This window comes from Camelus bactrianus, chromosome 11 (assembly GCF_048773025.1).
Source record: "Camelus bactrianus isolate YW-2024 breed Bactrian camel chromosome 11, ASM4877302v1, whole genome shotgun sequence".
NCBI lineage: Eukaryota > Metazoa > Chordata > Mammalia > Artiodactyla > Camelidae > Camelus > Camelus bactrianus.
The window spans coordinates 58,006,778-58,034,583 of record NC_133549.1 but is presented as its reverse complement, the minus strand read 5'-3'; the positions used below and the strand labels follow the sequence as shown (position 1 = coordinate 58,034,583).

Below are 27,806 nucleotides of genomic sequence, written 5' to 3'. Positions count from 1 at the left end.
AACGGGAGTCAGCCTGCACATATGGGAAACACCTGTCTGTCAGGGAAATCGAGCACAAACCGACGACAACCCTCCAACTCAGCTTTAGCTAGTTTATCTTACTCCAGAAAATAGGACCCACCTGCTGTAAAAGGAATTCCCGCCCTCCCAGCCAATCATACCCCGTTTCCGCGCGGCCGTTGCCAACACGCTTGCCCAGAACCTTCCCGGAAGCGTGTTCCACGGCTTGCGAGGCCCTGGGCTTTCTCTACCCACGGATTGCGCTCTCTTGAGAAAAAGACACCACCCTCGTTACTAAGTTGTTTTAGTTTTGTCTTCGGACAGTGGTTAAGGAGATGACACGCAAAGACAGCTGCCGAATGGTCCGGGCCGGCTCCGAGATGCGGGTGAAGGTAGGAGCAGAGGCTTTTGTTTGGCTGCGCCTGGGGCCGCTTTCCGGGCTCTACAGTGCGCTTCCCTCGGATACGGCTTGGCTTGTTTTGCCTTCTGAGCTGAGTTTGTTCATCCTGAGTTTTCCAGGTGGGATGTGAGAGACTCTGGGTTTTCATGGTGAGACTTAAGGTCTCAGGAACTGTGCACAGGCAGCCAGAAACAGTAAATTTAGTTGAATTAGGGAGGATTATTTCAAGGGAAAATAATAAGTACCCCTTAATCTAAAGAAAGCAAGATGGCAGCCGTTAGGGGACTTGGTAAAGCCTCCAGATTAAGTCTGCAGCATAAACCACTAGCGGACTTGGGGAAATAAGAGAAGAAATTCAGACTTTTTTGATGGAGGGCGTATCAAAATGTAAGTAGGTGCAAGTTAGCTAGCTATTAACAACCACCATTATGAAGAAATATTTTCTTTTTCAATTGAGGTAAATTTGATATATAACGTATTAGTTTCAGATGTATAACATAATTGAATATTGATATACACTAGAAAAAATCTGGTTACCGTCCTTCACCACGCAGTTGCCTTCCTTCACCGTTTTTGATTTTTGCCCATCTCCAATCCCTTTCTCCTTGGATAACCACTTTGTATCTATGAGTTTCATTTGGTTTTTAGATTCCACACGTAAGTAAAATCATACAATATGAGTCTCTGACTCCTCTCACTTAGCATAATACCCTCAAGGTTCATTCATGTTGTTGCAGATGGCAAGATTTCATTCTTTTTTATGGCTGAATAGTATGCCATTGTATACATACACACACACACGTATATGTACACGAACTGCATCATCTTTATCCGTTCATATGTCAGTGGACACTTAGGTATCTTCCATATCTTGGCTATTGTAAATAATGCTGCTGTGAACATTGGAGTCATACATCTTTTCAAATTAGTGTTTTTCTTTTTCTCAGGTGAATACCCAGGAGTTGAATTGCTGGATTGTTAGATAGTTCTATTTTTATTATTTTTAAGATACTGCCATGCTGTTTTCATAGTGTTGCCACCAATTTACATTCTCACCAACAGTGCATGAGGGTTCCTTTTCTCTACATCCCTGGCAACACTTATTATTTATTGTCTTTTTTTATAATAGCCATTCTGGTTTTGAGTTCTCATTGTGGTTTTGATTTATATTTCCCTGAGATTAATGATGATGAGCATCTTTTCATGTGCTTTTTGGCAATCTTTATGTCATCTTTGAAAAAAATGTCTTTTCATATCCTCTGCCCATTTTTTAATTGGATTGTTTGGTTTTGGGGTTTTTTTTGTTGTTGGATTGTATGAGTTCTGTATATTTTGAATATTTACCCCTTCCTTATCAGATTTGTGATTTGCAAATGTATTCTCCCATTTAGTAGGTTGCTTTTTAATTTTGTTGGTGGTTTCCTTCACTGTGCAGAAACTTTTTAGTTTGATGTAGTCTCATTTGATTATTTTTGCTTTTGTTGCCATTGTCTTTGGAGTGAGAGCCAAAAAATAATGCTAAGGATGATGTCAAGGAACTTACCATATGTTTTCTTCTAGGAGTTTGATAGTTTCTGGTCTTATAAGTTCAAGTCTTTAATCAATTTTGAGTTAATTTTTGTGTATGGTATAAGATAATGGTCCTGTTTGATTCTTTTACATATGGCTGGCTAGTTTTCCCAACACCATTTATTGAAGAGACTGTTTTTTCCCAGTTGACATTCTTGCCTCCTTTGTGATAAATTAATTCACTACATACGCATAAGTTTATTTCTGGGCTCTATTCTGTTCCATTGATCTATGTGTCTGTTTTTATGCCAACATCATACTGTTGTGATTAGTAAAGATTTGTAGTATAGTTTGACATCAGGGAGCATGATACCTCCAGCTTTGTTCTTTTTAAGATTACTTTGGCTATTTGGTGTCTTTTGTGGTTCCATACAAATTTTACAATGATTTGTTCTAGTTCTGTGAAAAATGCCATTGAAATTTTGACAGGGATTGCACTGAACTTGTAGATTACTTTGGGTAATGTGGACATGTTAACACTACTCGTTCTTCCAATTCGTGAGCATAGAATATCCTTTCATTTATCTGTGTCTTTTTCAAAATTTATTTTATCAATGCCTTATCAGTGTGCAGGTCTTAGACCTCCTTGATTACATTTATTCCTAGATATTTTACTCTTTTTGATGCATTTGTAAATGGGATTGTTATCTTAATTTCTCTTTCTGATAGTTCATTATTAATGTATAGAAATGCAACAGATTTTTGTATGTTGATTTTGCATTTGGCACCTTTATTGAATTTATTCTGTTTTTTTGTGGAGCCTTTAGTGTTTTCTATATGTTGTGTCATCTGCGGATAGTGACAGTTTTCCTTCTTCCTTCCCAATTTAGATGCCTTTTATTTCTTTTTCTTGCCTAATTGTTCTGGCCAGGACCTCCAATACTAATACTTTAGTCAGCCTGCACCTACTGGAAACACCTATCGAGGAAAGCTAACATACATCAATTAACAATCCTCCAACTAATCTTTAGTTAGTTTACCTTACACCAGAAGATAGGCCCAGCTAGCCTTATAAGGAAATACCTGGCCTCCTAGCCAGTCATGCCCTGTTTCTGTGTTGCCTCTTCTAATGCTCTGTAATACTCACTCTTGCCCATAATCCCTCAAGAAGAGCACTCTACTGCTTGATAGGTGCTGTACTCCCCCAACCCATGGATCATTTTCCCTTGAATAAAAGACATCAAACTAGTTACTAAATTGTTTTAGTTTTTGTCATTTGACAGTAGTAAACTCAGGATGTTGAAACATAGTGGAAAGAACTCTGAACTTGGATTTAGGAGATTGAGATTAGGATCTGAGTTCTCTAGGTCTAATGATAAAGTTTATGCAATTTTGAATTAAATATTAAATATAAAGTATTATGTCTCAATGCAAACAGTTTGAAATAATGTAGTCCCCCAAATTTATCAATATTTGCATAATTTGAAAGCTGTTCAGGTCTATTGAATTAGAAGTTGTGTTTATTTTATTGAAATACTTCCACTTTACCTGGTGAACAGAAATACCCAATGTCTTCTGTATGGGAATGGTCTTAAGATATATAAATATCAGATTTTTCAGGGAATTCAGGAAGGCATCTCTTGCATGAAAGACAGTCTTCCTAGCCTAGGTAAGTCATCTGTCTTGTCTTCTCTTGAATATTCTCACGGGGGAAACTGGAAGAGGCAAATCAACCTCCTAGTTTTAAATGAGGAAATGTAGGTTAAAAGTACCTAGTTTAGTGGTTGGTACAGACCAGGAACTCAGTGAATGTTACTTGATTTGGAAAATGGACAAGATAGACAACTTAAATTGAATGTTTTCTACTAGAAATTCTTGAAACTATAATGGTGATATCTCTCTATTACAGATAAGGAAATAGGATCAGAGATCCAACTTTTTGCATATGTGTGGATTTTGAACCAATGCCTGCCTTCCTTCATATGTTTTTTTGTGTGTTGAAATAGTGACTAAGGTAGACAAATTATTTTTGAAAATGGACTGATAGGACTAAAGAAATAGTTATCTAAGTTCCTTATTTCTTAATAGACAAGAACATTAAGTAATAATCAGACATACATTTTTAAAAAGAAATTAAAATCATCTCTTTCAGGGCTTCCTTTCCCCCAATCATGAAATGAATGTGATAATTGAATAGCTCTTTTAATCAGAGGTAAAGGTTTTTAAAACTCCCGATTATTCAGCAGGAGTTTAAGTTACTTTCACAGACATGTTCAGGTTTAAAGTAAGAGGAAGTCTAGGGTGATAGAGGGTAGATTTATAGCACTTTCCCTGTTTGTTCTAAGAGCTGAATATGTATGCTTTTCTGAGCTAGGAAGATATCAGATGCATTAATCATGTACTAATTAGAGCTCTTGGGAAGAACATGCTCTCATAAATGCAAGACATTGTTAGCAATGGAGTGATTAGTTATAAAAACACTTAATTTAAAATTTAAGCCAACAGTTGGAGAAAATAGCATTTTAAATCAATTTTGGAGTAAAATGGACACAGATAAAACCTCAAGTTTGAGAATATTGAAAAAAGTTAATGTTTTGACTGACCACACCTTGGAAGGATGATTTACAGGAAGCATATGTCTTTGAGGCCCAAGGGTAATATTCTGATTTGGCAAACTAGAGCAGATGGGCAAAAACTGGAATGAGGGTGAAGAATTCTTTCTTCTGCTTTATGGATCTCTACAAATTGGGAAGCTTGGAAGGGCCTGAAGCAGTGGCCATGCCACTGAGTTAAAACTAGATTCTCTCAAGTTCTCTGTGAAGCAGCTGGACTCACTAAGATCCCAATAAGTACAAAATATTGTATTTCACCATTTCTGCTTATGGGCAGCTAATTTTTTCTTATCTCAGCTGGGGTTTTGATCCTTTCAACCTAATAACTTCTCTACCATCCTAGCCTTTGCTCATGGATCAGAAAATAACCAAAATATGTTTCTTGTAAAATATCTCAGAGCTTAGTCGATTTGATTGCTCCTGCATATAGCAGAGAACCAACAAATCACTTTGTAGAGGCTGGACTTGGGAAATGCTGGAGGTGAGGTCGAAGGGTAGAAGAGGACAGTTGAGAACAGGAAAAGATGTAGGATGACTGCTCTTACAGATGCCCATCCAGACTGTGCCTGGCCAAGTGGCAGAAGATAAGCCTGGAGGAGGGAGTCTTGGCTTCTACTTCCCTTGTTCGCCTTGGTCCACTTGGACCTGCTCATTTGACAAACACATTAACATAGAAGAAGGCAAGGTAGTGTCTGCCCTCTCACACTTCAGTCTTTGTCAGAAAGTCAATTTTTAAAGTTCTTTGGGGGTGGGGATGTCTTACTTTAATATACCTCTCTTAATTATCAATATTCTTGGTGATTGTTTTTTTAAATTTTATTAAAAATTTTTTATTGAAGTATATTCAGTTTACAATGTGTTAATTTCTAGTGTACAGCATGGTGATTTATTTATAACATAGATATATTCCTTTTCATGTTTTTTTCATTATAGACTATTACAAGATACTGAATAGTGTATATAGTATCTGTAAATTCCAAATTCCCAATTTATCCCTCCGTCCTCCCCTTCCCTAGTAATCATAGTTTTGTTTTCTATGTGAGTCTTTCTGTTTTATAAATAAGTTCATTTGTACCTTTTATTTTTTAGATTCCACATATAAGTGATATCATATATGGTATTTTTCTTTCTCTTTCTGGCTTACTTCACCTAGTATGACAATGCCAAGTCCATCCATGTTGCTGCAAATGTCATTATTTTATTCTTTTTATGGCTGAGTAGTATTCCATTGTGTATGTATGTGTGTATTATATATCACAACTTCTTTATTCAATCATCTGTTGATGGACATGTAGGTTGCTTCCGTGTCTTGGCTATTGTAAATAGTGGTGATTGTTTTTTTCAAATTGAAGTATAGTTGACTTTCAGTGTTACATTAGTTTCAGGTGCACAACACAGTGTTTCAACATATGTATGCATTACTAATTGATCACCATGATATGTCTAGTAACCATCTGTCACCAAGCAAAGTTACTGCAGTATTATTGACTGTATTCCCTATGTTGTGCATAACATAACTGTGACTTGTTTTATTACTGGAAGTTTATATCTCTTAAATCTCCTTCACCTATATTGCACAATCCCCCACCTACCTTCCCTCTGGTGACCATTGGTTTGTTCTGTGTATCTGTGTGTCTATTTGTTTTGCTTGTTTGTTTTTTAGATTCCACATGTAAGTGAAATCATATTGTGTCTGTCGTTCTCTGTCTGACTTGTTTCGCTTAGCATAGTGTCCTCTAGAATGAGCCCTCTAGGTTCATCCTAGTCTTGCAAATGGCAAGATTTCATTCTTATGACTAGGTAATATTCCAGTGTGTGTGTGTGTGTATGTACCATCTTCTTTATCCCTTCTGTGGACACTTAGGTTGCGTCCATATCTTGGCTATTGTAAATAATGCTTCAACATAGGGGTGCATGTATCTTTTTGAATTAGTGTTTTCATTTTCTTTGGATAAATACCCAGAAATGGAATCATTGAATCCTATTGTTGTTGAAACATGGCCTCTGTACCCCACTTACCTTATTGAGACTCAAGGACAGAGTTTTGGATAAAGTAGACAAGGCAGCCTTATTTCTTTGCCAGGCAAAGGTTACTGTGGGGTAATGACTCTTAAGACTGTGAGCCTGCTGAGGAGAGAAGGCAGGGGGTTTTATAGTAAAAGTTCAAGGGGGTGGAGCTAGTTTCCATAAAGATGACTTACAGGGTAACAAATTGTTGCAAAATTGTTCTTATTTTTGTAGATGCAGTGATCTTCCTTCTACTGGGTATGAAGTTCACCTCTGGCTTTGGAACTGTCTTAATATTCTTGTACCTAGAACAAAGGATGCATAAGAAGGGGCTCCATGGAAAAGAGCTCTAGAGAAAAATTTGTATAGTTCAGAGTCAGGTTGATAAATGCTTTTAGCCTTTAAGCAGCCTGAGGCCTGGGACCTGCAGCTTCAACAACAGGATACAAAGAAACCAGAAGGGGTCCAGAAGAGGGTACTGGAGTCAAGAGGAGGGCATTGGTGTCAAGAACAAGGCACTGAGGGCAAAAGCAGGTCACTGAGCATGATCCCTGCAGGCAGCACCAGCACCACAAGGGGGTTGGGCGGACCACGCAAGCCTCCCTCCTTTCCAGCCTAACTCTGGTCAGCGGGGGCAGGAGAAAAACCTTTGAAACCATTATACAGCTAAGCCATTACAAACACCATTACAGATATCAGGTGGTCACTGATGACAGTAGGGTCCTGCTCAGTTAAAATTTGGTAGTTCTATTTTTAATTTTTAAAGAAAACTCCATACTGTTTTACATAGTGACTGTACCAATTTATATTCCACCAATAGTACATGAGGGTTCCCTTTTCTCCACATTCTTACCAACATTTATTTATTTGTTGGCTATTATCAAGAAGACATTCTGGTAGGTATGAGGTGATATCTCATTGTGGTTTTGATTTGCATTTCCCTGATGATTAGTGGTGTTGAGTATCTTTGCATGTGTCTGTTGCCTATCAGTGTGTCTTCCTTAAAAAAAAAAAGTCTATTCAAGTTTTCTGCCCATTTCTTAATCAGATTTTTTTTTTTTTGTTACTGAGTTGTGTGAGTTCTTTGTATGTTTTGGATTTTAGTCCCTTATCGGATACAGGATTTACAAATATCTTTTACCACTCAATAGGCTGCTTTTTCGTTTTGTTGTTTGTTTCTTTGCTGTGCAAAAGCTTTTCAGTTTGATGTAGTGTCATTTATTTATTTTTGCTTTTGTTCATAAAATCCATGGGAGTCTAGCAGTGTGTGGCTTCTAACCCTTTTCAACCTCCGTTGGTTCAAAGGATTAGATAAAACACTGTCTTTGGGGGAAAAAACCCTGCTCTTCCCTAAAAGGATTAAGTTTTAGTAAAATGGAAATTTATGGTTCAAATTTTTTAGAGATTAGGAGGGCTGTTTCTTTAGGTCTATGAGTATGGAGGCTTCTCAATATGATGTTTAAAATAATACTATTAGTATAGAAACCTGAAACAAGCATCCTACCACAAAAATAAGGTTGCTTTTGCTGAACTCATTTGGGTTAAGTGTCCAAGGATTTCCTTAATACTAATTTCAGAATATTGAGCTTTGAGGGAATCTTTATAAAAGGAATATCATCATCAACAACTTCCATCCGCTGTGTGCCTCCAGTTGGTAAGCAGTAAAAGAGCATCTTTGTTACTGAGTCCAGACTCGTTCTGCTCACCACATGACAGGCCAGTAAATCGGGAGACTAGGTGTGGGGGCAAGGAATAATGACTTTATTCGGAAAACCAGCAGTCAGAGAAGTTGGGGACTAATGTCCTAGAGAACCATCTTCCCCAAGTCAGAATTTTGAGCTCCTTTCATGCTAAAAAGGGGAGAGGGTATGGTTGGTTGTTGCAAATTTCCTGTCAGAATCCTTTGTTCTTGTAGTTGTCCCTGTGGTCAGGTCGTGATGTCCCTGTAAACCTCCAAGAAGTCAAATGTTATTTTCTGTTCTGCAACTTTTTATCTTCATATGAATGGGGAAGTGTTGTACCCTTAAAGGTCAGAGCTTTGACAATGGGCCTTATGTGTATTTCAGGCTACAAGCAGCATTCTTTTACAAAAGGTACAGAACCAGCATGACTAAGCACAGGAAATAGAGCACAGGGTTGGAACCAAAGGAACAGATCTAATATGAAGTCAAGTTTGTTCTTCCCTACTACGTTTTGTTCAACAACTTTGTGAGTTTGGAGTATTAGCTCCATTTTATAGACAAGAAAACTGAGGTCCAGCTAACTGATGTAATTTACCTGAGGTCACATACCTAGAATACTTGCAGGCAGAGCTATCTCACTTGAAAACCATTGTTTGGATAATCTTGGCCAGTATTTGGGTAGCTGTAGAATTTTTCACAAGTAGCTACTATGTCTAGGGAACTATTGTATATTAATGGAAGCCTTTCATATAATGTGTTCTCCTGCCTCAAGCTGGAGGCTTAGAAAAATGGAATAAAAGAAAGGATCCTGGTAGGTCTAATTCATTCCTTTTCCTTAGCTCTGCTCCCCACTGTCCACTCTATCCCTTTTATAGGAAGGCATCTAAACTATGATTTTGTGATGACTACTTGGCAAATAGCCCCACCAAATTATTCTTATTTTGGAAAAGTGACTTCTGAGACACCTGATGTATTGGCACTTGTACTGACTTCAACCCACATCTCTACTAGAGGAACTTGGTCTATATTGTCACCACAATAAACTGCACAGTCAGACCCAGATTCACTGCATCACATGAATGTTTTTGACTGCATGACAGTAGCCATCTGGATTTTCTAAATTTCTCACTGATTTTGGCCTTAGTGTTTCATTTATCAGGTAGAGAGGGGCTATATTATCCTAAGGAAAATTTGTCAGAGGTTTGGCCTAGCTTAAAGACCATAGTGATTCAATTGCTGAACTTACGTATGCCTTTCATTTTGGGTGTGTGTCCTTGTATTGAATACAGGTTCATCTTAGCTTGGGCATGTTTGTGATACTCTCTAGAATTAGCTTCTAGGGAGTTTCTAAATTGAGTAGATTTCATCATGGGATGATGGAACTAATAAGGTAATTTCTTTGGATGTAGAGTAGCCAGTGACACGTGTAGGGGTGTGTTGGGGGGGGGTGTGAAGGGAGGAAGGGACAGAGGGACGTATGGAGACCGAGCATGCTGGGGATTTGGAATTTATAAAAATAATTTGTTCCTTAGTTTTCAGACTAACTCGCATTTCTTTCTTATTACAGGAATGATGTATGATTGTTGTAAAAAAAATGTTTATATAGATGGATGCTCAAAGGAAAAAAAAATGACATCTTAGTGTTAGTCACTGTTAAGATTTGGTTCACTTTATCCCAATCTCTGTGTGTCTGTGTCTGTGTGTGTGTATACATTCATACATTTGTTTTTGCAAAAATGAGCCTATGCTATAAATATTCTGGAGATAGTATTTTTAGATATGTCTGTTCATCAAATACTCTTCTCTAATATTGTTAATGTCTATAAAGTTTAGATTTTTATTATTATTTTTATTTATTCTGTAACTTTGCAGCAACTGACTGATAGAAAGAGGCTTTTTAACTTTTGGGTCCCTCATTGGCCTGCTTCCCCTCTCCCATCGGCAGCGTGTGTTTGGTGTTGCTGCTGCCCTGACCTGAGACCCACCCCACGCCGGAGACACTGAGGAACTGATGGCTGCTGACAGTTCATCTGCTTTTGCTGTTTTTCTTGCAGGAGACAGAGCATGTGGTACCCAGCCAGTCAGAGTGTCAGGGGAGAACAGGAATGCCAGCTCAGCAGAGTCCACAGGACCATACCTTTAGGTGCCAAGAAACCGTGCGAGTTCAACCAAGGTGGGTCCTTTGTTGACAGAAGTTGCATTGGGCCTGGGAGTCCTTGCCCAGAAATGCTAATGCCTGTGCTGGCTACCCCCACTCAAGAGGCAAGGCACTTCTGTTGGCATTCCTTGAGGTGAGAGAAGCTGCTTAAAGAGGCCCAGACGGAGAATCATTGACTCTGAGCTTAAGAGAAATGTAAATAACTGCTTTCTCTGCCTTCAGTTGGAAGATAATGAGCCTTAAGGCTCAGAGGGGAGTGGAGACCAGTCTGCCCTTAGAGAAATGCTGATTTTATTGTGTCTGCTTTCATTCTCTGCTAGAGGTGATTAGGTTTTCTTCTGTGATAATGATTAGTGATGACAGTGCAGACATCAAGCCAATTGCTTTTCACATCTTCTGTCATCTGGCCCTCGCCACTTTTCCAGAAACTGGGTACTCCTAGCCTCATTTTATGGCAGGGGAGCCTGAGACTGAGACATTCAGGTGTTTGTCTAATGTTGCACAGTAAGAAGTTTGAGCCAGAATTTGAACCTCCAGATGTCTGATTACAGCATAGCAGGTGCTGCTGCTTCTGTGCTGATTGATCCAAGTGGTGCCCTTAAGCCCTGAAGTGGCCCTGAGGCTGGCTTCTCTGCTCTGCTAGACTTGCTGGAGATAGCCCGGGGTCCAGGGCAGGAATGTGGGCGGAAGGCTGTCTGTAGCCAGGTTGGCCTGGCCTTCGGATGGGAGCCTGGCATTGCAGCTGTCTATGGAAAGTCTCTTCTGGAAATAAACAGAAGAAAGAATTCAACCGCTAGTTGTGTCAGCTGTCTTTGTAGGATCTTGTGTACAGTGTAATCATAGCTCTTGCTCAGGGAAAGGGAGGGCTATACTTCTGAGCATGACCTTTAGAAATTTTTTCCAAGGCAGCAGAGTCGATATGAATCAACAACTACAGACAAGATTGGCTGTGTTATGAAATTGTGCTTTTAAATACTCAGCTTACTAAATGTGTAGAGCCCCAGAGGGTTGATGAGGACTGATTATCTGGTTGGATTCCTGGGTGCCTTTTCTCACCCTCCATCTCTCTTTTTTTTAATTAAAAAATTTTTCTTTTAATTTTTTAAAATTAAAATATAGTCAGTTTGTAATGTTGTATCAGTTTCTGGTGAACAGCATAATGTTTCAGTCATACATGTGCATGTATTCATTTTCATGTTCTTTTTCATTATAGGTTACTACAAGATACTGAATATAGTTCCCCATCCTATATGGTGTAAACTTGTTTATCCAGTTTTATGAGGATTCTCCCTTTATTTCTGATGTAAGAGATAATCTCCCAAAGTTCAGTAGGTATTTTGTGCAAGTTGTTTCACATGTAAGTGTAGTTTTTGTTGTGTTCGTGGGAGAGGGTGGGCACTGCATCCATCTACTCCGCCATCTTGGCCTCAACTCCTGGTCACCATCTCTTGTCTGTTTATCTTGATCTCAGGTCAGGTTCGGTAAGACTCAGCCCTGTCATTTCTCTGCTGACCAGGACACTCTCCCTCCTTCTGGAGGCCTTACTGTAACAAAGCAGTTTTAGGCTGGCTGGAACCAGTTTAGGCAGTGACCCTGTCTCCCCCACATCAGACTGGTGACTGCTTCTCTCAGCAAGAATAAGGCCAACTATATATTCCCATGCGTATTTCAGAATAATAAAAAAGGTAATGCAAAACACTAAAAACAAAAGGAATAGATGGTGGCCCTTTGGGGTGGATATTCCACAGAAGCTGATGAAGAAAATTACATTAGCAGTTACCCTTCTCAAGATACTTGATATTTGGTACCCTTAAAACCACTTTATATCCCATGTACTGTGGAGAAGGTAAATGGTAATATTAATGTCATCAAAAGGAAAGTCAGCAATTTAATAGGATCCTGTGGTGGGAGTCATTTACATATGACTAGTAAGAGCTAAGTGTATTGAATTAGAAAAGCCCTCATGGGGCAACATAAAGGCAGCAATTCTTTTTCTTGTAAGATTTTACTTATTTTTAATTTTTATGATTATTTTTTAATGGAGGTACTGGGGATTGAACTCAGGACCTTGTGCATGTTAAGCAGATGCTCTGCCACTGAGCTATTTCTTACATTTGGGGGTAGGGAGTTTCATTAAGATTCTCAGATTCATAGCACCTTTCCCTAGAACAAAAGGGATGCACATACACACAAAAGTTAATGTAAATTTTTAGGAGGTTCCTAGACCTCTTCTGTATGTCGGGAAAAGGAATCAGATACAGGGTCACTGGGCAGCCTTCCTCACTAAGTCAGGCTTCTCTCCCCAGTAGATAGGCCGTTTCTTGCAAAAACAGATCTGGTCTCTAGTCTTTCTTCCTCTTCATTTTAGCAAACTTCCATAGGACCCCAAATACCTTGTTCTTTTCTTCTTTTTCCCTTCTAGCCTCTATATTCTGCTTTGACAGGATTTAGCTTTCTGAGCCAGCAGCATTCCAGAATTGTCTGTGCACCAGTGTTGGCAATCACAGGATCCGGTGTTAAGTCCCAAATCAGGAGCTTTGTTAGGCTAGTTGTGTCTGGTATATTAGGTTTAGTGTTTAGATTGGGATGGCAACCTTTAAACTGCAGAGTTATTTGTCACAACCATGGTGGCGTTACCTAGGGTCATTCTAATGGAACTTAAAAGAAAAACAATCTCAAAATATTACAGGGATTGTGAAATTTGATGAACTGATGAAATGAGATCTGAGGCTAAAAACAACTTTGAGTCAGGTAGCTCACATTCCTGATAACATTCCTCTTCCGTTTTAAGCCAGCATATGGCCAGGTTCGGGAATACCATGCCCAGTAAGAACTTGATGGTGACATGGTACTGTAACAGGACATGCCAGACCTAGGTCTGGCTCAAAGTGAGGGAAGAATCCAGGCTAAATCTCAGCAGGTGTAAAATGCCACCTTCTTGGGGATGAGGTGGGGAAGCATGTTCTTAGCATAATGAACACTTTGAGAAAAGGAAGAAAGACTTCTGCAGCAACGAGCCATCAAGGGGTCACATGCAATTTGGGTGAGTCTCAAAGGAGTAGTTAGTGTTCAGAGAGTGACTCCATCATTGTAGAAGTGAGATTTTGTAATTGATTGTGGCATGGGGTGAGTATTTATCTTCCCACGTGTGCCAAGGGGAAACAGTTTCATACCTTACAGCGCTGAGAGTGTGTTGTTAGCTCTTTCTAGCACCAGGAGCCTTTATCTTTGTGGGTGAGCTTCAGGGAGGCATATGAATGATTTTGCCAAAGTCTGAATGTGTATATACTATATTGGTTTTTTATTGCTACTGTAACAAATGACCACAAACCTGTGGCTTAAAACAACATAAATTTATAGTTTTATAAATTCTGTAGGATACATGACCAACATGGGTCTCATTGGGCTTAAATAAAGGCGTCACCAGGCCTGCACTCCTTTCTGGAAGTTTTAAGGGAGAATTGATCTATTTCCTTGGCTATTCCAGCATTCAGAAGCTGTCTACACTGCTTGGCTCATGGCCTCTTGCTGCATTTTCAAAGTTAGCAACATGGCATCTCTCTGAGCCTTCTTCCGTGTGTCTCCCTCTGACCGTGTTACTGGGTCCAAGCTCCTACTGCAGGTCTCATTGACAGGCCAATAAATTGAGAGATGAGTTGTTGGGGCAAGGAACAGCTACTTTATTCAGAAAGCCAGCAGACTGAGAAGAAGGTGGGCTAGTGCCCAAAGGTCCATCTTACCAGAGGTAGAATTCAGAATTCTTTTATACTGAAAGGGGAGAGGGTTTGGCTGATTTTTGCAAACTTTTTGGTGCTGGAATCTTTTGTTCTTGCAGCTTTCCGTGTAGATTTATTTGATCACACTGTTCCTGTAAACCTCCAACAAAACAAAGGTTGTTCTCTGTTCTGCAACTGCCTCTGTATGAATGGAAAAGTGTTGTAACTCTAAAGGTCAGAGCCTTGAGATGGACTATATGTGTATTTCAGGCTATAGACAACATTCTTTTACAAAAGGTGCAGAGCCAGCATGACTCAGCACAAGCAACAGAGTACTAGAGCTAAAGGAATAGATCCAATATGGAGTCAGGTTTGTTCTTCTCTGTTACCAGCCATGGGCAGGAAAGGTTTTTTGATTTTAAGGATTCATGTGATTAGTGGGTCCACTCCGATGACCCACTATAATTTCTGCATCTCAAGGTCCTTAACTTAATCACATTGGCAGAATCTCTTGTCACGAAAGGTAACGTCAGGAGGGGGACAAGGAGTGAGGACACAGACATCCTGGTGGGTGGCATTATTTTGCTTACTGCATGTGTTTATTTGTCCAGGGAAAATCTCTAAAGCATTTATCAGAATCTCATATGCTACCCATGACCCCCCAAAAGGTTTAGACTCACTGTCTTAATCTCTTCTTAAATCCAAGTTTGCATTCCCTCCACAGAGCCAGCCTCAGATATTGACTGAGCCCACTCTGCCCTTTTCCATTGCATCTTTCCTCCTATTTGCTATATCCCTACGTCCCTCTGTTATATTCCTTGGTGGTACAGTGCCCCACATCAGAGATCTCAGATATGGGGTCCTAGTATCTGGTATGGAGACATATTTGGCTTGTAGAATGTTTTAACATACTTTATTTCAATATTTAAAAATCAAGTTTTACAAATCTTTGTTCTTTTGAAAAATATGATGAGATAACCCAGGGCATACATTCCTACAAGGCAGCAGTTAGCTAGAGCTGAGAAGCAGCTCTCCACTTTTTCACAGTTCTCACCCAGATCTCTTCATTTATTTATGCTCTTTGCTTGGCTCCTGTAGGCATTTGATTTAAAATGCCTGCTTCAATCCTCTTCTTGCCAGCAACTGCTCATCCTTTGGATTCTAGCTGCCTGGAGCTAAGCCCTAATAAAGTAAGGGCTGATAATGCCTTAATGCTTCCTTTTCCAAGATGCTGTGTTTACATTCTAACTTGGATTTTTGGTGCATCTGAGTGGTGGGGCCACAAATTACCCTACCCTAGCATGCTCCTCAGTACCTGGAGTTTTTCAAAACATGTCAAACTATTGAACTGCATTTAGTTAGAGCAAGAATGAAGCCTTAGTAATCATTTAATACAACCCTCTCATTTTCTAGTTTGATACCCTGTGAGGCTGTGATTGGCTTAAGCCCTCACTTCCCTTGTAATAGAACCAAGACAAGTGCCATCAATCTGCTGAGAGCAGTGAGTTGATGAATATGCATTAGTTTGATTGATTTTTATAGCTAAAGCCAGTGCCAATCCTGTAAATGCTCAAGATATGACAAAGGGGAATTTATGAATGTACGAGAATACTAATGAAGTTGGGGATTTCTTACCCAGCTAAGTAAATTTACTTTTGAGAGTGATTAATTCACTTGTGTTTAAAATATTATATTAGAATTTATGACAGCATTAAGCCTTTTAATGTCGTTAAAGACCTCCTCTGTATAAACAGGAGCTATTCTATAGCAGTGTGTTACTACTAATTAAGTTGGTGGTTACATTTGCCAGTTGAAGTTCATTAGCTTCTTCATCTGGAAGTCCCCAGTTAGAGGGGGTTGAAGATTGGGGTATTAGCAAGGATAACAGCCTTTGATGGCTTTGACTATTTTTGTAACATTCCAGATAAAAGAAAAGGCTTTGTTGCTTTATGGAAAGAGGAAGTTTTGTTGGCAGCAACTTTTCCATGGGGGATAAATCCTTTCATCTTTTGTTTTTGAGAGAGACAATTTGTATGTGTTTTAATAGCTGATTGTTTCTTGTTCAAATGTTTTTCATATAAGTAAGCAGAGTCTTAATGGGCTCTGCTAAAAAGAAAAAAACACGAGTAAGAGAATGAGCATCCAGAGATTTTTAATAATAAAGAAGATAAGGTCTGCCTTCTTGGACTGTACCAGAGCGGGAGCTCTGCATGTCATCAGCATGTTCTTATCGGTGTACTCTTAGAATTTTTTTCTCTTCTTTTTTTTTTTTTTTTTAAATTGGGCAATGGGGTGAGGTAGAGTTTTTTTTTTTTTTTAAATTAGCTTGTCTTGACAATGTTTTGAAACTCCCTGGTATGCAGTTGGGTAGTGAGGAGGTTCTAAAAATAGCTTTCTCTTCTTACACGGTGTAGAAAGGGGCCCGTATAGTGAGGGCTCTCCCACACCCCCAAATCTTGCCTCCACCCTGTGGGCACAGAAGCAGTCTGGTGGAATGGAAAGAACCTTCAGATTAAGAAATGGAGGGTCTTATGTCTATCAGATGACCTTGGCCACTTCACTGAAGTCCCTCAGTTCCCTCCTCTAATAAGAGTTGGGGTCAGATAATTTCTAAAGCCCCTTCTGGCTCCAACACTGAAAATGCTCAACATTCTAGCTGTTTAAAGGATTAGACATGGAAAGACTTTAGCTTAATAATACAAGCTTTTGCAGTCCCGGATAAAAATACTTCATCCTCCCTACTGTAGAGCACGTGCGTGTGCGCACACATACGCACAAACCCCACACCAAATCCTTAAACTGCTGATTGAAAATGAGCCCACACTTGATTATTCTGGGAATGAAATCTTTTTTTTTTTTTTTTTTGGAGGAGTCTGCCCTTGATTGCTTGATAAAATGTTAGCACTTTGGCTGGACAATGACTAGCGTAAAAATAAAAGGGAGACTCATTCTTTCATTAAAAATAATAATAAAATAAGTGAAACATGATTATATTGGGAAACAGTAAATTCCAAGGACATAAAATTTCTTGTGATCTTACCACCCAGATATGACCTCTGTTACCATTGTAGTGTGCATTTTTATGTTGTCTCTGTTGTTTTAATGTGGACATAAAAAAGAATGATGTATGAAAGAGGCTTTCTGATGCATTAGGGTTTGAATCTGTTAGAAGCACTGTTTATTTAAAGCAGGCCCCAGAGTATAAAGCTAGCTAGACCAGAGTGCATTCTGACTATACAGTCTTTATACATAGGCTGAGTAATGGGTTAATTATCACAAAGCTAGTGAGATCATTTATGGCCATGGTGAACAAATTTGATTTTTTATACCAAATACTTTAACATACAGTTTTCTATAAGAAACTCATTTTTCTATTAGAAACTTGTTTTGCAAACTTTGGTGTCATTATAACCCTGTGTTAGAAATAATACTTCTAGGAAATTGAATGAAAACTTTTGTCCTTATCGTATCAACATCTTGGAAAACTTCTTAGCCTAGCTTGGAATAGATTTAAGAGAGAAATGTCAATAATGATTATAGGAGATAGAGTGTGTATAAAATTAAATCTGATTTAGGACTTTGATTAGCTGGTTAAGTGTTCAGTGTTCCTGAGGACATGGGAATGAGGCTATTCTTTTACTTACTCTCTGTCTTCCCAGCGAGGCAGTGGCTACTCCAGTGCTGCTGGTATTATCGACAGGGTCATTCCTTTTCAAGACTAAAATATCTCACATACACACACATCGTATGTAACGACACACACAGCTCCCACCACTCTGCCTCTATTTTTTCTTTTATCCTTTACCAATTCTAGGTAAAAACATTTTTGATTTAATTTGTATATGCATATGAAATAGATATATATGAAAGAGAATATTTGAAATCTATGTGAAATAGATACATGAATTTTCTGCATATATATGAAATCTTAGAAACATATTTCTTTGTAGCTTGTTTGTCCCACTTAATTTGTGTTTTTCCATATCATAAAACATTCATGGCTATGAAATAGTCTATTCTATGAATATACTATCTTTTATTTAACTAATTCCAAATTACTTGATATTTTGATGACTTCTAGGATTTATATTTATAGGTATTGCTATAGTAAGAATCATATAAAAATATTTTGTATATACATACATTATAGTTTCCTTGGTCTGTGCTTAAGGGTAAAAGCTGCCTAGGCGTAGGATTTGAAATGGTTAACCATAGTGAAACTTATGATGGACATGTTTCATTGTCGGATCTGGAGATTATCAATCATGGAAGAAGACAGGGTTATAATAGAAAATCGATAACTTTGAGAGAAGTAGGTGGGAAGTCACGTGGCTTTCTATATGTGGTGGAATCATAGGATAGTGGCTCTGAGTAAAATTGTTTGAGACAGTTAAGTCTTATTCCCTCCTCCATACCTGTGTATTCTAGGTATTTCTGTTTCATCCACTAGCCCTCATCGTTTTCTACTTCAGATTGTGCTGAAGGCAGGTGCCTCTGGTTCTCACATTCCCACCGAACATTTGGCAGTCATGCAGGGTTGTGGGGGACAGTTCCTTGTTATGTGGGACTGCTCTGTGCATGTCAAGGGCACTGGCTTTAGCTCACAGGGTGTCAGTGGGCACCCCAAGCCTCTGTGTCCCCAGTTTCCTAAATGTCCCCTAGAGGGCATACCATCACCCCCTTAAGAAATGCCAATCTTCATGATGGATACTTAAAACTTAAAAATGTTTTATGGGAGTCTTTACTTAACATGGGCACATGTTCATGATCTAGTTATACGTGGGGATAGAAGCTATTACATACCACTATTACAGTGTGATCCTCAGAAAGTCCTCAGATGTATCCCTCTGGAAGTTGGGGCGCTGCAGTGTTTATCCACACACTCCCCTCTCTGCTCTGCTGGCTGAGGTTTGGCCCCAGTGGAGGTAACTCTCCCACACCTTCAGGCTAAGGAATCAAGCTCTGTCTTAAAAACAAACAAAACCCTTGCGGCAGAAAACTGAAGAGACTTGGCAAATACTTGAAGTGGGGAAAGGTGAGTGAGCAGAGCTGTCCATGGGCCGGAAGCTCTGCTGAGACCACTCTGCCTCCTGAGCTAAGGACTCTGCACCGGAGCAGGTGTCTCATTATTCTGTACTCAGTGAGTGAAGTTAGTGAGGTGATGGGAGCCGACCGCTTTGTGTCCTGCTCAGCAAACCAAGCTATTATTAATGATGATACTTTATTGGGACCTCTACTTCTGCTGGATCTCCTGTCTTCAAGATCCTGTCACAAACTCTTCCTCCTTCCCTCTCCCCATCCTGACATTGGCCTTAGGGGCCTGAGTCCCCTTTTCATGTATTCTCCAGGCATTGACATGGTTCTGGCTGTTTCTTGTGTCCATTCCAGCCCACCAAGGTAAGGAGTGGTGCTTATCCCCGTGTGGTTGGGCTGCTTTGTGTTCAGAGTTTCTCAGTGTGTCTCCAAGGACTTAGCCCTTCGCTCTTCTGGAATGTGTTCCCTAGGAGGCCAGGCCAGAAACACCCAGGTCACTCCTGTACCCCTAGAAGTCCCTCAGCTGCACCCTTCAGCTGCTGGTCTCCTCCTAGGTCATTGCCCCTGGACTTTGAGGATAATGTTAACTAGGTGGGAATGCCCTGGGGTGCTTGGTAAATACACACCGGCAGTCCAGTCCTCTGGAAGTTCTGATTCAGGAAGTGTGAGTCCAGGAATCTGTGTAGAAGTGTAAGATGGGAGGTAGGACTGGGGCTTGGATCCCAGCTACTGGAGGGCCTGTTTTGGGGGTCAGCGTTCCACTTCTAGCACTGACACCCTTGTGCCCACTGTGGGAGTTCATTGACCTGGACAAAGAGATACGTGGGTTGAAAAGTCAGTTTATGAATGTCTCTCGACTTCTAGTTCTGTTTTCTGTCAGCTGTCTCTCTGAGAGTCCTTTGAAACTCTGTGCCCCAGTTTCTCCATCTTTGAAGTGGGCTGCCCAGTATTTGATCTCAGTCCTTTAGCAGAGTAATTTGGTAAAAAAAAAAAAAAAAAAATCAAGAAGAGATTGGCTTTAACACAGCTTACAGGCTGCAGGGAAAGGAACTTTATGTTTACTGGTTCTGAGGGCTATTCTTGTTTCTAATAATATTACTGGAATTTGTTGCCATTTTGTCTGTGTCTGCATATAGAGCTATTGTTTGTACATAAAGACTGTTTTGCTCAGTGGGTTGTCCTCTTGGGATATACCTTTTGTTTCCAAAAAGGTTTCAGGAAAAACATCAGTCATACGGACGGCTGACTGTCATCCGGGTATACATTAGCGTATCCTGTGTTGCTTTCTAACACAGGGCTTAATCAGAGGCAGTGGAATACCTTGAACTCTTAAGATGTGATCCATGGTAGGCACTGTGTAGCTTTAAGATTCTGATTGTTTATGAAGGACCATGAAAAGTGTGATGGAGCCTCTCCTTTTACTCTTTCTGCCTAGATTTTCTAAACATGGGTTAGAAAGCCACTTGCTAATCTTTAGCAGGTCTCCTCTGCAAGAAATGTACCTGCAGGTGGGAATAAGAGTCATCCCATCCTGCCAGTCCTGCTAGCATGCTCCAGGTGGAGGAGGGAGTGTGAGTTTTATCCTAATCATTGCACACACTCAGGAACGTATCAGAATCAGCAGCTGTACATAACCCTGGGGTTAATACTTTATTAACCACATGTGAGTGTCAACTATGTGTCTAATGCCAGGATTAGCTCTAGAATAAAATGTTAGGCAAGACTCATACAGCCTGTGCCCCATAGAGCTTACTATCACGAGACAGAGATGATCAAATAATTATACAGATACACGGTTAGGGACTGAGACGTGCTACACGGCAGACGTGGAAGATCAGAGTTTAGTGAGACATACAAGAGGGAGACCTGATTGGTCTGGTACCTGGTAGCTAAAGGATGAGCGAGTTAATTAGGAAAGTGGAGAGGGAAGAGCATTAGGGGCCCAGGAACAGCATGTGAGAGAGCCTGACGTGGAAAGGAATGTGGTGTGTCCAAGGGACTGGGAGACTGCTGGTGTAGCGGGAACACGGAGGAGGAGGAGGAGGAGGTGAATGGAGGTGGAAGAAGTCGGCAGATGTAGTCCTTCAGGATGTCACGGGATGCTTGAAGAATTTTGGTCTTTAAGTGTGCAGAAAAGTGGTGACGATGTTCTGTGTGGGAAATGGTTTGCGGAGGGTAGAGGAGAAGGAGATCAGGGAGGTGGCCCAGAAGACAGATGATGGTGATGTGGCCTAAGGTGGTCGTGGGGGAGGGAGAGGGTGAGGGGACAGATGCAAACGTTATTTGGGATAAGAAATTGAAGGAATTGTTAATGGGTTGGCATATTGGGCTTGAGGGAGAGGAGAGTGTTAGATAATTCTCAGTCTTTCATGAGCAACTGGATAGATGAGGAAGCTTTTCACTGAGATAAGGAATGCTTTTATCTGCTAATTTAATTATAGAAAGTTGATATAAATCAACAATCCTATGCTAAAATACTGCTTCTTCACAAATTATCACATCTGTGGCTTGACATTATCCTTGAGCCAAGAAAAATATCTTAATGCTTTGTTTGTTTTGCTGCTTTGAATTCCAGTCCACTTCCCAAGGGAAGGTCACTGCAGGATGACCCTACAGGCTGGCTCAGCACAGGCTTTGGGTTCTAGCAATGTGGGAACACCAGAAGTTTTTGAAAAAGTTGCACGGCCACAGGCGATCCACAATTTTGCAGTTGTAGAATCCAGAAAGAAACTCTTAACATCAGCACACAGTTCTCTTTGTTTCTCTATTTTGAAGTCTCTCATGGTGGTGGTCATCATGGTAGCAGTGATGGTGGTGGTGGGGGGGTGGGGGTGGGGAGGGTGTTGGGAGTGATGGTGATTGGAGGCATCAATGCTGAAGCCGTATCAGGAGTCCAGGCTGCATTTCCCATGGCCTTGGCCTGGGCTGGAGGGCACAGTTGTGTTGGAATTGACTGGCCGTCTCCTCATTGCCCTCTCCAGTAGCACACTTCTGACGGAGATGTGCTTGGCCGCTTTCCTACTGTCGTTTTGGGTGAAGGGAGTTGAGAGAATTGGAGTGTTTTGGTGTGACCCAGTTTTGGTGTTTAGGCCAGCTTCCAGGCAGGATTGTAAATGATTCAAGCATTATCTTGAAAGATCTTAAAAAGAAAACCTGTTCCAGTTTTCATTTCATTGCTAAATTCCTCTGGTGAGAAGCTTCTGTTAGATTTCTCTTCTGCCTTGACCTTTATCTTTTCGGATCCAGTGGCCTTTTATGTCTCCACATTAGTTCATCCTCATTAGCTCCAGATGACTTTGAGATTTCCTAGCAGCGTGAGCTTGGGCAGTTTTCCTGCATGCCCTGTTCTCCTTGCCTCATTTTCTTTTTCTCCCTAATATGTAGCACCTGGGCACCAGAGATCACTGGCTTATTTCCTTACGTTCTCTCTGCTTTCAGGAGAACATAAGTTCCATTAGGGCAGAGATGTGTTTCATTCCCTGTTTTATTCTCAGCACTAGCAATTGGCATAAGCTGGTACTTAATAAATACTTGTTTAATGAATGGATAAAATTATTTAATTGCCTGAACTGTCTCCTGTTAGGTCAAATGGATCTAGTAGTGCTAATCTCATGTGGTTACCACAAGGGTTGAATGAAATAATGTCAGTAGAGTGCCTGGAATTTACTGAAATTGTTGGGCTCTGCGTGACTCTCATCGTTCTTGTAACATGTTTCTCTTTAGTTCTAGAGTGCTGTTCTGGTTGGCTTCTTTTCTTCTTACTGATTCATCTTTGTTTTCTTCATGTCTCTTCTTTCTTTTATCTCCTAACTGGCCAGTTTCAGAGATCTACCCAGTGGCTCTGAGTAAGGATGACTGCAGCTTTTCCCTTTTTCGTCTTATTTACTTACAAGGCTTCAGTTATTTTATTAATAAAATGAACCATTAATCATCATCATTTATAAATCTCTAATGGTATTTTTAAATTTAATTATAGAATTCATGTGTTACGTTTATTACAGTTAACAGTAGCAGTAAGCATTGTTCATGAACTGTCCTTCAGTTTCCCTCCTGAGTTATCTATCTGCTGTGGTACCTGCTGTTATCTTCACTTTACGGATGAGGAAACTGAGGCTGAGAGGTTAATACCTTGCCTGTGGGTACACACACCTAAAAGGTGGTAGATCACGAAGTCATTCTTGGGTCTTGTTCCTTCTGCTTCTTCATTTATTCATCAACCCAGCAGGCATGTAGTGAGTGTGTATCGTGTGCTGGGCACTGTGCTGGGCTCTGGCCACACAGTGAGTTAAAAACTGATACAGGACCTGTAGCCTCTGTGTCACCACTGTCATCACCAGCCTCTCTCTCCTGAACCCACTGTTGAGCACCCGGTGCTGGGGCGAGCCCTGCTCGTGGGTTTTCACTTCCATATTTCAGCCTTGCTTCAAGCTTCAAATATCTAAGTCAAAACTCGTGAATTGCCTCTTGTTACGCCAGCTGCCCGCTCTCCCCAACAAATGACATATCTTTCTGTCTCCATTGTAGAAGACCACTCATCATCTTTCTTGTCACACAGGCTCAAAACTTTGGAAGAATTTTCATCACGCCATCTCTTTCGTTTCATACTTTGAATACGGACCCAAGACCTCTTGCTTATTTTCACCCTTGAAAACATCTCTTCTGTGTCTCTACCACCCCAGTTCCTCTCTGTCGTTCTAGTATCAGCTCCCATGCCCTGATCCTTGATTTATGGAAACTGTCTCAAGACTGGGTATTAATTAGTTTTATTCTCTGCTTCAGAATCCACTAGATTGTAAGTCTCCTAAAGGCCTAGAGTCTGCTTGTTGATTCTTATCTCCTCAGTACTGTCCCAGGCACACAGGAGACACTCAGATGGGTGTCAAATTAAAGCACCTTTGAGGCTTAGACTGCAGTTCTCAAACTTGATCTGGAGGTTTATGTGCGACTACAAATAGTTTTCCTGGAAGAATGTGTGAGTAATTACATGTAGGCTGTAATCTCTGCATCTCAGTAATACCTACTGTATATTTTTAACAAAGTCTGTTTCTGCTTTCTTCTGTTAGTATTTGCTACTGTGTTTTACAATCTGCTGGCATCAAAGCCCTGGAGAAATTTTTGATTGAAAACTGTAAAATGGTAAATATTCTTTCCGTTAGAGAACCTGACTTTCGTTTTTCTGGTGCTACCATAACTCTCTAGAAACACAATTTGAGAACCACTTTAGGTTACAGAGAAATTAGGAGCCATTCAAAGTTTTAGATGTTACTGGATAGGTTGGGTTTAAACCCTACACCCAAGGGGGACAGGATTCCCCCCATTTTGTAGTAGGAAAGCACTACTTGGTATTTTCAGAAGCTTTGGAATCATTGTTCATGGCTCAGGGAATTGATGTGCAGAGAATGGGTGTGTCAACAGCCTTCTTCCTCACTTTCTTTTCTCACTTGAGCTTTCTCTCCCTGAGCTCATGTTTGGGACCCTTAGACTTCTCTCACACCCAGGAGAGACATTGTAGACATCAGTGTGAGCATCACAGTTTTGTTTTACCATCTCATTTTTCTCATTAGAAGTAAATTGTTTGCACAGTTCCCAGTGCTAGGACTGAGAGAACTTTGCATTCTTAAGAATATTTTGAAGGAGTTTGGCTTGTGGCATTTCTCAGCATGCATCATGACTCTTAGAAATCATTAACCTTGATGATCATTCGGAGGACCTATGTGCTTTCTGTAGGACTCAAACTGAAGCAGAATAATAACTGTAAATAATTATGTCCCAAAATAAATCTTTTTATAAATGACTTAGCACTGACTAAATCTTTTATTCCTTAAGATAGCAGGCCTTTTTATAAGGATAATAACTATAATTGAATATATTTATTATATAATAGCAAACTGCTGTGGAAAAACCTCAGTGTTATGTAATAGATGCCATTGAACCATAGCATTTGATGAATCATGATTTGGAGCTAAGCATCTGCCTGTAGTGGAGTTTGGGTTTTTTGTTTTTAACCTAAAAAATGTATTCTGAGTCAGTTTGTGTGATTTTAAGTCCTTTTTCTTCCGTTGGAAATTGTGAAGTGGCAAAATCTCGCTTTACATGTTACTCAACAGTTGCTATAACGTTTATTGTGTTAAGAGATAGGATGACATTTCCAGAAGCTATCTTCAGGGAACAAATGGTAACTTTCTGTAACAGCTGTAACAGATCATATTCATGTATTCAAAAAAATTTTTTTGAATGAATGAAAAAGCATTGGATTTGTGCTAGGTACTGAGGACTTAGCAGTGTAGAAAATGGACAGAATCACTGATTTCTTGGAGTTTACAATTTAATGGGGAAATGCAAATAAACAGTGTAATTTTAGGTAGTAATAAGCACTAAGAAGAAAATCTGAGGACAGTGCAGTAGAGAGTGAAGGGGAGGGGACTTGTATTAGAGAGATCAGGAGGACCTCATTGGGAGGTGACAGAGGAGCATAGATGATGCTGGGAAGAGTCAGCTTTGTGAAGATCTGGGGGGAAAGCAAATGTGAAGGTTTGAACAGGGAACCAGCACTGTGTGTTCAAGAAACAGAAGGCCAGGGAGACTGGGAGGGAGGGGTCAAGGGTGAGAGTGATAGGTGGTGGGAGAGAAGATGGGCAGAGTTCAACCCTGTAATATGTGGCAGGCTATTACATGGGGTCTGGTTTTTATTCTTCAGGCAGTAGGACACCACTGAGAGTTTTTAACAGGGATATGGCCAAATCTGTAGCTACCAGATTTAAGTAAGCAGTGTTTAAAGGTTTCTTTTAAATGGAAATAATTTTTCTTTGTATTTTATAGAATAGACCAGAGGGCTGCCATTTGGCCAAAGGATGCTTTTGAAACACGGCAGGACTTCAGTGAGGTAGGTGCAGTCGTTGCTGGTTGTATGGACATGAATCAGCCAATTGTGAAATGTATTATTCTTTTTCCTAGGACTCGAATATTTTCTGATTAAAACTTTTAAGTATTTTTGCTCTTAAGTGAACTTGTTTTCTTTGCAGTTCTTTGGGTAATGTTTTTCCTTGCTTTGGAGCAAATATATTTAAAATATTATTTGCAAGGCTGCTCACTATGTCTTGGAGCTAAACCGAGTCCAGCATTCATTTCATTGTACTTCTTTCAACTTTGCTTTAGGATTATATAACCGTGGCTGTGACAGTTACATTTGTAAAAATTTCCTCTTAATTTTATTTTCTCCCTCCACTCCCTGCTTTTTTAATGGTTTTTGCAGTCTCAAATATGATCATCTTACTATTTTTCCATGGAACATGCTATAGTTTGGTGTTTGCAATATGGTCTTCTAGTATGCTTTGAGACACTGAAGCCATATTTTCCAATCCGAATGGTTTTCCTTTGAACTGGACATCACAATGTTAGTAGCTTGTTCTGGGTTTCCTTTAAAATATATAATTTAATCCTCCTATTGGAAATCAATATAATATAATTAGGATCCCTGTCGTTATGAATGCTTTAGCCTAAGACATTGGTTTGGAATAATCTGCCTCATTTCTCTTCCCTTCATTGTATAGTGAAGGAGCAGTGGGTGGTATATCTGATTAGGATCATAGCAGAAAGAATGAAAAGACTTAATGCTCAGATGTCGAGGAGAGAAGTGATGGGCTTCAGGCAAATTGTTCATCATTTGAAGATCCATCTCTCCTTCTCCAAAAAAAAAAAAAATGGTAATGAACTGAACTTAGGTGATTTTCTTTTTCCGTTTTTACTGTAGAGGTTGGCAGAAGTGAATAGTCAAAGTAAACCAAGTGCCTGATTAAACCAATTTAAATTAAAAAACTAAGATTGCAGAAAAGTCCTAAAGATAACAACACAAAACTTGTTATTTCCTGGTGCATAGAGACAAGCTTCAAATTCCACAATCTCTGTTATGGTAATAGGAGTGAAAAAGAGTTTGAGAAAAGAGGCAAGAACCTGAATCAATGAACACTGCTGTTTGTCCCACTGTGAACATCAAAATGCTAGTTGTAAAGAAGCACTGATTTGTTTTGACCTAAGTGACTAGAAAAATGAGGTGATTTTAAGAGCAACTTGTGATAGGTTTCAGGTAATTGGGAGAAACTGATTTGTGTGTTGGAACCCCGTGAGAATGCTAAGATTACTTGAGCATTCTCAAATCTCAATTGCAAAAAGCTATTTGAAAATCTGCTTTTCTGTATGCCTTCACTATACTGTATTTGCAAATTATATGAAACATGCCAGCTCACTACCCTGTGATTACATAGATGCAAGAGTGCTGAGTGGAGACATATAGCCAAAAGAGCAGTCCGCACCATATTGTAAATGTGTGCTCTTCAATGAGTAGGTGGTGCTGCTGATCCAGACTGGTTGATAACAGTGAGTGTGTGCTCGAAGTGGAATTGTTCCAGTTGGGGTAAATCGTGTGTGCAAATCATATTGCGGCTAAGATTTGAGGGTTAGAGGAAACCTTAGAAAAGCTTGAACAAGGCCAGTTCATGGTCCAAGGCCAAACAGGGAGTGTCATTATGTTCAGAAACATCGATGGAGATATCCTGTAGAGTGGGAATATATTTAACTGGGACTTTCCTAACATTTCCCAAATTTAGAGAACACTAAGATCTTTTATGGAAGAACCTCATAGTAACGTTTTTTTCTTTGGCAGCAGAGTCCTATGGAACACAGGTGGGGAAT

At 39.9% G+C, this 27,806-nt stretch overlaps 1 protein-coding gene across 6 annotated transcripts in view; it reads left to right on the top strand.

The window, feature by feature from the left end:
- FAM13C (family with sequence similarity 13 member C) overlaps positions 1–27,806 on the top strand; it is a 114,869-nt gene that overhangs the window by 35,320 nt on the left and 51,743 nt on the right. For all 6 annotated transcript variants that reach the window (XR_012510235.1, XM_074374045.1, XM_074374047.1 and 3 more), the window contains 2 exons: positions 10,265–10,383; positions 25,938–26,001. Coding sequence is in view for 5 of the 6 variants with exons in the window: in XM_074374045.1 (XP_074230146.1) it covers positions 10,265–10,383; positions 25,938–26,001 (183 nt within the window). In the remaining variant the exon portion in view is untranslated. The remainder of the gene's footprint in view (positions 1–10,264; positions 10,384–25,937; positions 26,002–27,806) is intronic.